Raw genomic sequence first — 12,510 nt, forward strand, 5'->3', positions numbered from 1 at the left:
TTTTCCTTTATTTTTTATGTAGAAATATTAAACTGAATATACAATATGAATTTTAATGTTGTGTCTGGGAATGTGTCACTACCGTAGATCTAATACAGTAACAGAAAGCTTTCATAACTGATGTGAAATGTGTCTTTATCCCTGCAAATGTTTGTTAATCAATAGACAATGGGGGAAAAATGCTGAGGCAGGTTTCTGAAATGACTGGAAAACTATGTACAGTACATACATACATTCTTTCTGGAAAATTTCTGTTGATAAGATGAATGTAGGAAGAAAAACAGCTTCTGGAATCCGTCCCTCTTCTTCTCATCCTCCCTGTCTCACTTGGACAGTTTAGAGATGACCCGGATTAAAGCTCCATTCTCATCCTTCAGTCTCTGGTTCTCCATCTTAAGCTCTGCTTTAACCTGAAGAAAGAGCATGAGATAACTAAAGTGGGCACAGATATAAATTACATCCTGAAGGGCTCATTGTCCTGGGTGGAACATGTCTTATCTTTTACTTTAAACAGACACTACAGGTCAACGTACATGCTGTATGTTAATTTTTGCTACATGATAACTGTACAGGGTTTGGGTCATTTTGTGGATTGTGAGTTTTGAAGTTAATTTGTACTACTACTTGTAGTATTTCAAATGCTTGCTGTCTACAAATTGTTTTGATTCCTAGAAATTCATCTCATTTTTATCAAAATGAAGTTAACAGAGTTCATAACAAACGTGTTACACTACTACTTCAAAACAAAGGCATGCTTTTGCATACTTGGTTTAATCCAGTGGTGGGTGAAGTATTTAAGCATCTTTTACTTAAGTAAAAGAAGCAATACCACACTGAAAACCCGATCAACAAAATTTACAGAAGTATCAAAAGTAATAGAAATATGGCTCCTGTAGTGTTTCACTATACAATTATATTTGTTTCAGGATTAATATTATGTTTTAAAGGTATATTTCAACATTTCCTATGTATATTTTGTTTAACTATGTACTTCACATTATCTGAAATGTTTCTAATAAACCCTTGAGAAATGTTATCAAAGGTAGCGTAGGCAATACATAACAAAACAACGTCTCCCATGATCCCACACTTCTTCACAACGTGCCATTGTTATTGTTTAGACTTTAGAGATCCCCTAACAGCAGGACTTACATCCTGTATAAATCTGTATGTTGCATTTTACTGGCGCAGATGTTTAAGGTTGTGCGCCGTTAACTACTCTTTACTGAATACTGTTGGTAGTTTGATCTACAACAATGCTTCATATTCTGTAAGACATCATACGTTTGAAGCTTTGCTATATAATATCCTGCAAGAGCTCAGAAAAACAGCCCTGCTTCCAGCTTTGTGACAATGCATGTTCTATGTAAAAAGAACAAACTTTGCCCATGCAACGTCAAATTACGCAGTGATTTCCAAACTTAAATGCATGATGAAGTTCATTTGAAGCTTATATTGAGATTTATCAGTCCTAGACAGAAAAACTAAATGGGTATTTTCTAAGCGTTATGGATTTAGTTCCCCATCAATTACTGTACAGAAAACTTTTAGGAAAGGATCTGGTCATGGCATATGTAGACCAGAGGAATGGTTACAACTCGTAGCTCTTGGAATCAAATAAACATGTGAGTATATTCATTTAAATATATCAGTTGCAATGTGTGAATGTACTGTATATGACTGCACCTGATAAAGGGAAAGAAAAGAAGCTGCTTCTGTTGTAAATCAGTAAAGTTATTCCAACTTTACTGTTGTGGTCTTTAAAACATGTGTATGTGTATTTTTCTGTGTACTATAGAGGGTGAGGCGAAGGTGTTGGAATCCACTGAATCCTACACACTGGTGAAATTCTCCACAGGTACGTTGTTTTACATTCCCCCCCATCTGTTGACGACTCCAGAGAGGAAATCAGCTACACAAAAAACTCTGCTCTGATCTTTATGTATTACAATAAAACAACTGCATACACACAAACACACAGAATGTTGTACCATTGTATACAGTGACACACATCCACAACTGGACTTGTTCAGACTTGTTCATTTAAATACTTGTAACAGTGCCTCTCTGTCGTGAATGTCCATTTTTGGATCCCAGACTTGTTCAGAACGCTTATTCACAGATAACAGGGTTTTGTTTGTAACCTCTTAGAGATAATACAGCAGACATTTGTGAACATTATCCTGTCGATGAATACTGGTGGCTCACTCGCTGCAGCGTCAAAGTGTTCACACATACCACAGCCAACAGAGCATAATGGTGACAAATGATGTCAGCTAAAACCTCCGTAGACGGGGCAGCAAACACTGCGTCTCCAAGTCCCACAGACACTTTCCAGTGTTTGGATTTGATTGTTCATTGTTTTCCTCACATCATATGAGCTCAACTCTCTCCTTGGAGATCCTGCTATGTTGTTAACTATTGATTTTTTTTTTAAGGAGAAAATGGAAGTAAAAATAAGGTAAATAACAAAAAGGACTAATGTATCTGAATTACCTTCAACTGTTCTTCCATATCTGATATCCTCTTTTTTAGACTCCAACTTTCCTATAAGGAATAACATTTAATATAAAAAGAAATCAAGATAAAAAATAAAAAAAAAACATCTTTTGAGTGTAATTTGAGTTCATACCTTTTTTTCTGTCTCGAGCATGTTAGACGTACAATCTCCTGGCTTTCCTTTCTGCAACAACCAACGGTTATTATGAAAAGTATGAGTAGAAAACCTTGCATTTCATCATGCAACAGTGATCGCATATATATATATACATAGTTGAAATTCAGACCTGGAAACTAACATAAATTACATTGCAGACTCATTGTATAACTGCTATCATTCACCTCACATTTCTGTCACTTTACAGCATATCACCTGATGTCATCACAAGTTATATGGGAGACATTTCAATGTGTACTAACAAGAAAAATCAGAATGATTTAAATTATGACTTAAGGAAACTTTTAGATACTTTCTCATTTCCTCTTCAGCAACAGTTTCCTTCACTTCTTTCACTCTGGGCACATTAAGTGTTTACTCATGTGAATCCAGTACCTGTGCTCTCTGTAGCTGGTCCTGAATCATGGTGAGTTCCTGTTTACTTGTTTCCAGCCTGGACTTGAGTCTTTGATTGGTGGCCAGTGCCTTTTCATACATCTACAAAATGAGCATCTGTCAGGAGTGTTTGAATGGATTGACAGAAAATGCACGACATTCACGATCCCAGGATGAATTATAATCACTTTGGTGATCCTCTGGCTTCTTCTGTAGCGCCATCATGAGGCCATCTAATTCTAACATTCTCAGCTTAACTAAAATGGTGAACAGGATAAACATACCACAGGTGTTAAATGTCAGTATGTCATTATTATTGTTAGCATTTTGATGTTAGTATTCAGCCTCAAACATAAGCCTAAATAAAACCTCAGAGAGCTGCTAGTGGCTGTTAGTCTGTTTTGTAATTAGTCTTGTTTTGACTGACAAATGAATCATTTAGTATATAAAAAAAATTCAATTCAAATTCCAAGAAGGTGCCTTCAAATAGATATTTCTGTCCAAACAACCTGAAGATACTGAATTTACAAGCATATAAAACATAAAAAGGTACTGAAAATGAGCAATTTATCAAGAATCTTTCCCTCATATATTTTATACTTTAACAGATGTATTTTCTGTCGACCAACTACTGAAATTACTTTCCCAGTCTTTCCCACTCTATTGTTTAATAACATTTTGTTTTGTAATTTTCTTAATTTGTAATTTAAAAAAATGTCTGTGCATCCTATAGACGCCGACAATTGTGTCTAATTTTCATTGGATAATTAGCAAAGGTTCAGCCATCTTGTTATGTATAGGATGGGAGCTGAAAATGATTGCTTGAATGACGTGTAATGAAGTCTTTAAGTAGGTTTGTTAATTGTGTTTTTTGAACACCAAACAACAGTTGCTCTAATTCTTACCAACATGCAAAGTGCATCACCTGCCTTTTTATAGTCATTGTTTGCCGTCTCTTCTTCCGCCTTTTTCCTTGCAGACAGTCTGTTCTCCCTCCGTAAGAAGTAGGACTCAGCGTGGTTTGTCGACGTGTCATTGGAGGCATCAGTGGTTCCGGACGAGTTCAATCTGAAAGAGAGAGGTATTAGTTTGTCTACACTGAGGTCAGTTGCTGAGTTCATTCAAAGTTCATCATCAGAGTCTTTAATTCATTGATTCCTGTTTGTCATTCTCAAGAGATAATTGAATTTCTTTTGTATGTATTAATGCAGTGAATTAAATCAGAAGGTGCTTACCTAGACAGCCTTTCATGCTGAAATAGAGGAGAAATGTTTTAAAACTTGGAAAGCCAATGTGAGGTTTTTTATAAGGACATTCCTGATTGCCTTACATAAAGTTTCATTTGTACTTGTACACGGCATAAACAACTCATTCAACCCCTTCATGACCCATCCGTCTGTTTTACTAGATGCTCATTACTGGACAAAAATGACATCACACAGCTTGGCTTCACCAATTGCTTGACAGGCTATTTAGTCGTAATGAGAAATTTATGAGGTACAATATGGAATCAAATCCACAAAGGAGGTTATATTTTGTACCATGTTGACCATTTCCTCTGCATGGTATTGTAACCGTCCAGTTTATATGCACACAGGACATATTTTATTACATGTACAATGTCAGCACGTCCATTCATTACCACTACATCTACATGTAAGCAAAGTTCAGTGATCCTTCGAAATGACATAAGCAGAAATTCTTTATGAAAACCCTTTTTTTTTTTTTTTTCAGTTTTCCAAAGAAAAGATTTATGGCAGTCTGACATACCAAGCCAAGTTAAAGAAAGCGAGAGGAAATGATCCCTTAAATAAACTGACAAGCACACATAAGTAAACACATCCAAAAATGGTAATAGCTCTGGCAGTGGCTTTCACAATTTGTTCATTACGGCCTGCTGACGTTGGAAGGTTTATACGGTGTCCTTGATGAGAGATATTCGAGTGGCAGAGCAGAGTCAAAGGAAAGCTAAACAACAAAAGCTCACTCTCCTTTAAAAAGAGGAGCAGAGACAAAGGTTTAAATCCTACATCACCAGTAAGAGTAGGCCAATTATGAATCCCAAAGAAATACTTAGATACAGTTCATACAGTATGCAAGGCAACATTATTCATACAAACCTATCTATGTTTATCAATTTTATATATTATCATGGATTACATTGTATTCATTTAAGTGGGTCACAGCATACTGTAATTATTAGGGATAGCGGACTGAAATATCTCAACAACTATTTGATGGATTGACATGAAAATTTGTACAGACATCCATCGTCCCCAGAGGATGAATCCTAATGATTAATGTGATCCTCAGATTGTGTTCTCTTTGCACCACCATGAGGTTTATATTTGTGGTTTTGAATGAAGTATCTCAACTATTGAATGGATTCCTGGCCATTCTAGTTCCTCTCAGGATGAATTGTAAAACAATAATAACTCTTTCTAGCATCATCATCAGGTCAAATATTATTTTGTCCAATGCTTCATTGGTTTATGACTAAATACCTGCAAACTAATGTGCAGTGTTTTGTGTTTAGTACTTACTTAGCATCAGTATGTTATAGCATCGTTACTATGAACATGTCAGCAGGCTGGTGTTAGCATTTAGCTCAAAGCACCACTGTGCCCTGGTGCAGTCTCATAGAGACACCAGCATTACTGCAGACTTGTGTCTTTAGCACTTTTTTTTAGCAACAAGGGAATTCAAAGTGCTTTACATAAAATAAAAATGGCATTAAGGCAAGACATAAAACAGTACGCACAGTTGACAGAAATCCCAGAGATGCCATATATCCTCTCTGAACCTGCTGAGGCTGTGCTCTCCATGCTTAAATGCTCTTTCATCATATTCATCATAGGAAAAGCTAATATGACGCAGTTTGATTCACCTCACCAATGCAAACATTCAATATGTACCAACTAAGAGAGGATTATCTTGCCTATAGCAATTACTTTTGCGTATATCAGAGAAATATAGATTCACTGGACTGCCTGCTACTGACATGACTTCTACGAGTTCCATTTTGCATTGTACTTTATACTTGTAGCCATTTGAAGCAAAAAGGCAGACTGGTTAAACAGTTACACGTCTGACTAAATCATGAAGGGGATTCCTGTAAAGTTTAAGTTACAGACACTATGTGTAAACACAGTGATATGCCTCTGCTCAGACATTTACAAGATCTCTGGATCCACACCAGACTCTGATGTCAGCTCCTTCAAGGCTCTCTCTGGACACTTGGATGTGCTTGGTAAACAGTTATTAATGATATACAGTCTTATATATCAGACTTGGAAAAATCACTGGTTTAGGTTAAGCGACAGCACATGTAAACAGATGTGAATGGAAACATAGGCTTTTGTGACATTTTATCCCATGTATGTGAGCGTCTTTGTCACTAAGCTGTCCTCCAGCCTTTCTTGATCCCATGAGGAACGTCATGCCTGCTGACCAGCTATTCCCAAGTGGAAAATGTGAGCTTTCCGTAGGACTAGCAGAGAGATAAACATCCATAAATACTGCGTCTGAGTTCCCACAGGCCAGTCCTAAGTACTCTATCCCTCTTTCTCTCTGTTCCCTGTCATCCTGTCTTTGCCGCCTGTTTTCTTTCTCTCTCTCTCTCTCTCTCTCTCTCTCTCTCTCTCTTCGTACTCTCTTCCTGTATCCCTCTCTCTGTGTCTCTTCATTTATCCTTCCCAAGTGGATTCTTAGTTTACATAAACAGATATGACTAACTGATCATTACAACTTCGCCTCAGTTTCACTTGCAAGTTTTGTTCCTTCATGCTTATGCACGCCGTCATGCAGTTTTTGTGAGATTTTACAAGCCTTTATAAGCAAGTGTCGTGAGAGAAAAAAAACAACAACCTCTGATTAGCTGGGATGGCATAGTGGCCTAGGGGTTAAAGATGTATATAACATAGTAGTACTTTAGTACACTTTTAGGAACAAAGAATCAAACAAGAACAAATTCATTATCTAATAGATTAACATGTTTGTAAAGTTTAAAGTTGAAAAGGGTCTTCAAATAAGGAAGTATAGTGCATGATTTGATAAATAATGCCAAATGGAAACAACACCATCTGTACTTCTTTTTATAATATTCATTGGCTGTTAAAGTATCGAAATAAATGCAGAACATTATGTCATAGCTCAGCAGTAACATTTGAAGAGTCACTGATGACACTGTTTTTTGAGAAACTCTTTTTACATTCTCTTGATTCCTGTAAATTATAAAGGAGGAAAAACTTGCATTCCAACAGCTGTAATCTGTAAACAGTGTTTCCCCCAAAAGGGGACTCATTCCAAATGAGGCAGTATGAGCTCATGTATGGCTACACACAATTTTCCAGTGATCATAGAGGTTATAGCATAAGTGCAGATGTAATTATATATGGCACAAATTCAATGACAAAGTCTACAAACACACAGGAATATCTCTGTGGCTTGTTACATTTGTTTTACTGTGACTGAACTTTAATGTTAGTGTTTGAATCATGTCAGCCATGGCATTTCCTCTAACTAAACAGACAGAGGAAAGATTAAAAAAAAAATTAGACCTTACCCTCAGGCTCTTGGTGGTGGCACTGGGTGAAGTTGGAGAGGCATCAGAGAGCGACTTTCTAATGCGCAGCTGATCTTTGTTGTGAGAAAGTAGAGATGACATCGCTCCTGAGCTGATGTAGTCTGCATACAGCTGTAATGTGGTTTAAAGTGCTCCCAAAAAGTTTTTATAAAAGTTCTTCTTAAAACAGAAAAGAAGATGAAAGATGAGTACAAGAATGGTATAGATCATCCAATGATTCTGATGTGGCTTTCCTTAGTTAAAGTGAAAAACCATCATATGAAGTGTGATCTTCATATGATGGTGAGACATTGAATATCTGATGAGAGCAAAAGAGCTGCACAAGTGTGAGAGCAGTGGAGGAAGTGGTGGGACTGTGGAGTAGGCGGGCAGTAGTGTGTGTGTGTGTGGACACAAGGATATGACAGCAGTATTGTTCACAAGGGCTCTCAAGGGACTCTGCAAAAAAAAAGAAAAGAAGAAAAGCATCATTAGTCTCAATAATGGTGTTTTATGGGGTACATTCTAAAGATGTGAATTTAAAAAAATGTTTATTAATTTGGGTATCATTCTGTTTGAATGCAAAAGGAAGTATACTATACTACATATACAGTGGTGAGGATGAGATAAGAGTGTATAACAACAGATACAAAAAATACACAGAGGTGAGGGTGAGAGCTATCTCCAGTGTAATCAAGCTGGAGGCTGCATGTTGATGAGCTGAGACAAGCTTACATACCTTTCATTTATGATGTTAGCACAGGTCATTTGTTTGAATTTTGTTGTCCTAAAAAGGGAATCTAACCGGGTGCGATATTTCTGTGCTACTTATGTGGAATGCGACAAGTTTTAGCACAAAATATTTAGTAAAGGTTCAACACGCATCTGTGAATGTTGAAAAGAAAATGTTGGTGGTTTCAGGTGGCGATCCACATTTTATGTCTCAGTTTCAGAGATTTCAGAGATGGCTGTCAGAGCAAACCTCGCCCGAGCCTGCCTGTATTTGTGGATTTATTTAATGTTCTTGCTGTACAAACATGATTCTTGTTTTTTAAACCCATATCTTTAGCTAAACATGTAGCTTTTGTATGTACTAGTAAAATGTAAGCACTTCATCATATTAAAGATGTAACAATGACGCGTTTAACTTTAAACAGTTACACCTCCAATAAGATTTTGCTTTGGCAGCAACATTAAACATATACCTGGCCATCATGCACCCCTTTTGTTGTTTTGTCCTTAGGAATTCATGTAATTAAAAATTCTTCAAATTAAATGAAAAAGAAAATCGACATTAACAGGACCACTGGTCTCTAGGCTTTATTCAGCAATCTCATAGGAACTAAGAGTCATTTCAAATAAACGACATGTGGTTAATGTTGCTTTTCAATCAGTGTTGGTTCAGACGGGATGTCACAGAGGGTTAGGTCTGCACAACATGATAACATATGCAGCAAGTTGTTAGCTGAACTTCAATTTCTTCATAATTTCATAACCAAGACAAAAATCACGAGACATTAACACGTCTCCTGTTTAGAAAGAAAGTTCTTTTGGTTCCTCTAACACATTTGTTGGTTACTCTTCATCATTGTGGTGATAATCAGGCACCACCTGCTGGCAGAAAACAGTTTCACAAAGGGGCTTCATGACAAGAGAACAGGATGTACCAGTAGCAACACATGTACTTACATGTGCACAGCATGTTGGTGCCATAAATAACTTTACAGTGAGAGGCACTATATATGTACATGTGTCAGTCACAGTCATTTACTCTTTCATATAGTTTCAAATATGTTTTGTCATGCCAATTTTATAACAGAGTCATTGTGAGTTTGTTAAAATTACTTGATATGAACTGTCATTTCCATCAAACTCTCTGTAACCTGTTCATCTCGTGCACAGTTACAGTCTTTTTCAGGTCTGATAAAGGAAACTTTTTTCCCCCCAGTCTTTCCCATTTTTCTACTGACTGTACATTTCGTATTGAACAGCAATTATACCTTATGTCAATACTTGTTGTCAAGACTTAAATTCATAAAAGTAATTTCTAATGAGGCAATATATATGTTAAAGAGAAGAAAAACCCTAAAAATATGGAATTACATAGGTACTTATCAAAGTTTAAAATTCTTCATGCTTTTCAGTGACCAACAGCTCACTTGACAAAATCTGTGTCGGACAACCACACAAGTAGAATAAAACAAATACTACAAATCAGCAGCTGGTTAAAAGAAGTGTGCTGCATGGTTCCCATTTATCGAAATAAGACTTAAAATCACAGTCTTAAGTTGAGGAAATAGCGGTAGACATTATTGATTTACAGATGATCAACCTATTGAACAACTAGTTGCACAACTACTCGTCCTCTTCATTTTCATCAATGAAGACCTCACTGTTTAATTCAGCTGACTCTTCTGCTACAATCTCACCAACTTCTTCAGATATCTCCTCTTCCAAAGACTCCATAATGTCCATAACGTGACCATCTACAGTCTGCGGCTCACGCTGTCCTGTAATTTCCTCATCTTCTTGCTCTTCTGGCGTAATTTCCTCTTCCCCCTCCAGTTCTGCTTCAAGTGGCTCTTCTTCCTGCATTGCCTCCACTTCCTTTGCCTCCTCATCTGCTTCATCTTCAGCATCCTGCTGCTTGGCCTTTTCTTCAACATGTTTTAGCTTATCCTGAAGCTCAGTGGCATTCTGTCCTGTAGTGGAGAAGAACTCTTCTGCTGCTGCTGGATCGTCCTTGAGATAGATAGATAGTTTATTATCCCTAATGGAATTCAATAGCTGCATCTTTAAAAACAATGTGCTACCACAAGATACTTTAAATGATGAGGTATCTTCAAGAATAGTCTTATTAAAAGCAGCAGGGTTATACCTGGGTGTGGAAGGTCTGCGGCTGAACCATGGCACTGCTGTGGAGGGTCTGTGAGGTCAGAAACTGCTCGTCCAGACTCCTCTGCACTGAACTGAGCATCACTTCTAATGCCTGGGCACCCACAGCCTGCTCAGCCTCCTCAAGCCCACTGATAAACACACACACAACATAGATTTATGCCTTAATGCCTGTCTTTGGAAAGTCAGCAAGTTCAACAAAATAAGACACTGTATAGACGTGCAGATAAATTCAAACTGAGCTTACTTTACTGCAGCTGTCTTCTGGTTGTTTGTGTGAAGTGCAACATTATAAAGGTGCATTGACTCTTTGAGCTCATTCAGCTCTGAGACGTGTCCCTCTAACCGTGCATTAAGACCATCCATTGATGCAATCTGCTCGTCAACTCTGGAATATGCACTTGCCACAGCATTGGTTAGCCCAGTCACATTTTCAACCAACGCTGAGCTGGAGTTCAAACTGGCCACTACGCTCTCCTTAAAGACTTCAAACTCCTCACTCCGGCTCTTGAATATGTCCTGGAGAGTTGTGAAGGATAGGGAGACCTGCTTTATCTCAACCAATCTGGTGTCCATCTCATCGTGGAGGTCTGAAAGCTGCAAGTAGATGTCAGAGTTCATCAACTTCTCTGATGCTGCCAGAGAGACCGCAGCACTCTCCTGAGCCTGTTTTTGAGCCTCCTCCAGGGCAAAGATCCTCTCCTCCACATCCCAGTCTGTTTCAGTCTAAAGAGTGAGAGAAATTATAGAATAAAGGTGTTTATTATGTGGTTTGACTCAGTTGAAACATTTATGTCAGACTGAGCTGTCATACTGCTGTAGCAAATTGAGTTGTGAGATATGAAAAATACTGTAGCCTACCAAAAAAAGATATGAATTTATCAACTGTCAGCAAAATTCAAATATAGTTTATACTGTGGTAGCTATTATTTGAATATCTCTAGGTGAATTCGGCTGTTGTGAGCAGTGTTACAAATCACCCTATAGCAATACTAGATGTTTATATCATTTTTGTCACATATTTAATGTCCTAGATAAACCAGTTTCAAACTACTATAGTTTGCGATACAAAATAACCTACATGTATCATTTCACTAAAATTACTTTTTCATGATTATATGTGACAAATACATTGAATTGAATGACAGACTATAGTAGTAATAACTGCTTTTAATTAAAGCTATCTGGCATGATGCGTATTTCACAATGAGGGCCTGAGAATGTGAACATGAAGCTATTCACAGTCCTAAAAAAAACAACAGGTGTTACTATGTCAAGTCAGTCACTTTAACATGTCTTACAACGTAAGCTTTTCAAAATAACCTCCTGACTAAAACTTTCATTCATGTTACCCTACTGTATACATGGCACGAACTACAAATGAGGTCGGTTTGTTTCGTTATACACACACTAAATTGTTCATTCGTTCATGTTTACACACTCAACAAACTCACAACGTAGTTCATTGTTTTATTTTGAAGGAAAAATGCCAATTTCCGGTGCGTGACGTTCTCTTTAACTAGCTTACACACATTTTACCGCCCTCCCGTCCTGCAAGGCTGAAATTATGTACTCGAATGATATTAGATATCGACTCAATTTCACTTTATTACACGATAAGCCAACAGAAAAAGATATTTTTTTAATGAGTTTTCCAAACGAGCAGAAACCACAGGTGAGAAAGTTAAAGACTTACCTGTGCGTGCGTCATCACCATCACCTGCTGCAGGCTCGTGATTCTCTTTTGCATCGTTGTACAAGACTCTGACAGCTGGGCGAGGCTTTGCTGCTGTTGTACACAGAACCATCCCATTACAGAGGCCCCGACAGTAAAGATGATGAACAACAAAGCTGGAGAAGCATGGGAGTTCCTCTTTCTTCTGGACTTTGGTACCGATGAGTCCAACAAAATGGAAACGTCATCTTGTGGCGGCTTCTTGGACTTCCGCCTGGACATGACTTGAAGAGGTATGTGCCTTCACAGCAAAGTGTGGCTTCT

The 12,510-nt window shown here is 37.6% G+C and overlaps 2 protein-coding genes across 3 annotated transcripts; both read right to left on the bottom strand.

Moving 5' to 3' along the window:
- On the bottom strand, positions 1–7,852 carry LOC104918392 (protein phosphatase 1 regulatory subunit 12B). 2 transcript variants are annotated; one of them, XM_010730131.3, is made up of 7 exons: positions 7,617–7,852; positions 4,288–4,304; positions 3,982–4,120; positions 3,053–3,154; positions 2,633–2,683; positions 2,497–2,547; positions 1–410 (listed from the first exon to the last, which is right to left on the bottom strand). In XM_010730131.3, the coding sequence occupies exons 1-7, from the start codon at positions 7,716–7,718 to the stop codon at positions 324–326; spliced, it is 549 nt and encodes a 182-aa protein (XP_010728433.3). In that variant the 5' UTR covers positions 7,719–7,852; the 3' UTR covers positions 1–323. The 2 variants fall into 2 exon arrangements, with proteins under 2 accessions (XP_010728433.3, XP_010728434.3); XM_010730132.3 differs by lacking the exon at positions 2,497–2,547.
- A 975-nt stretch (positions 7,853–8,827) lies between these two features.
- Positions 8,828–12,476, bottom strand: LOC109141608 (neurofilament medium polypeptide). Its single transcript, XM_019272626.2, has 4 exons — positions 12,208–12,476; positions 10,759–11,237; positions 10,495–10,642; positions 8,828–10,358 (listed from the first exon to the last, which is right to left on the bottom strand). The coding sequence occupies exons 1-4, from the start codon at positions 12,466–12,468 to the stop codon at positions 9,972–9,974; spliced, it is 1,275 nt and encodes a 424-aa protein (XP_019128171.2). The 5' UTR covers positions 12,469–12,476; the 3' UTR covers positions 8,828–9,971.
- Between the last annotated feature and the right edge of the window lie 34 nt (positions 12,477–12,510).

The sequence above is a fragment of the Larimichthys crocea genome, chromosome VI (assembly GCF_000972845.2).
Source record: "Larimichthys crocea isolate SSNF chromosome VI, L_crocea_2.0, whole genome shotgun sequence".
In the NCBI taxonomy this organism is placed as follows: Eukaryota; Metazoa; Chordata; class Actinopteri; family Sciaenidae; genus Larimichthys; species Larimichthys crocea.

Coding starts and splice junctions, on each gene's coding strand:
- LOC109141608 (XM_019272626.2), bottom strand. CDS start 12,468: ATGTCCAGGCGGAAGTCCAAGAAGCCGCCACAAGATGACGTTTCCATT. Junction 11,238..12,207: donor TGGTGATGACGCACGCACAG/GTAAGTCTTTAA, acceptor CTCACTCTTTAG/ACTGAAACAGACTGGGATGT. Junction 10,643..10,758: donor CAGAAGACAGCTGCAGTAAA/GTAAGCTCAGTT, acceptor TGTGTTTATCAG/TGGGCTTGAGGAGGCTGAGC.
- LOC104918392 (XM_010730131.3), bottom strand. CDS start 7,718: ATGTCATCTCTACTTTCTCACAACAAAGATCAGCTGCGCATTAGAAAG. Junction 2,548..2,632: donor TGCTCGAGACAGAAAAAAAG/GTATGAACTCAA, acceptor TATTCCTTATAG/GAAAGTTGGAGTCTAAAAAA. Junction 411..2,496: donor ATATGGAAGAACAGTTGAAG/GTAATTCAGATA, acceptor CTCTTTCTTCAG/GTTAAAGCAGAGCTTAAGAT.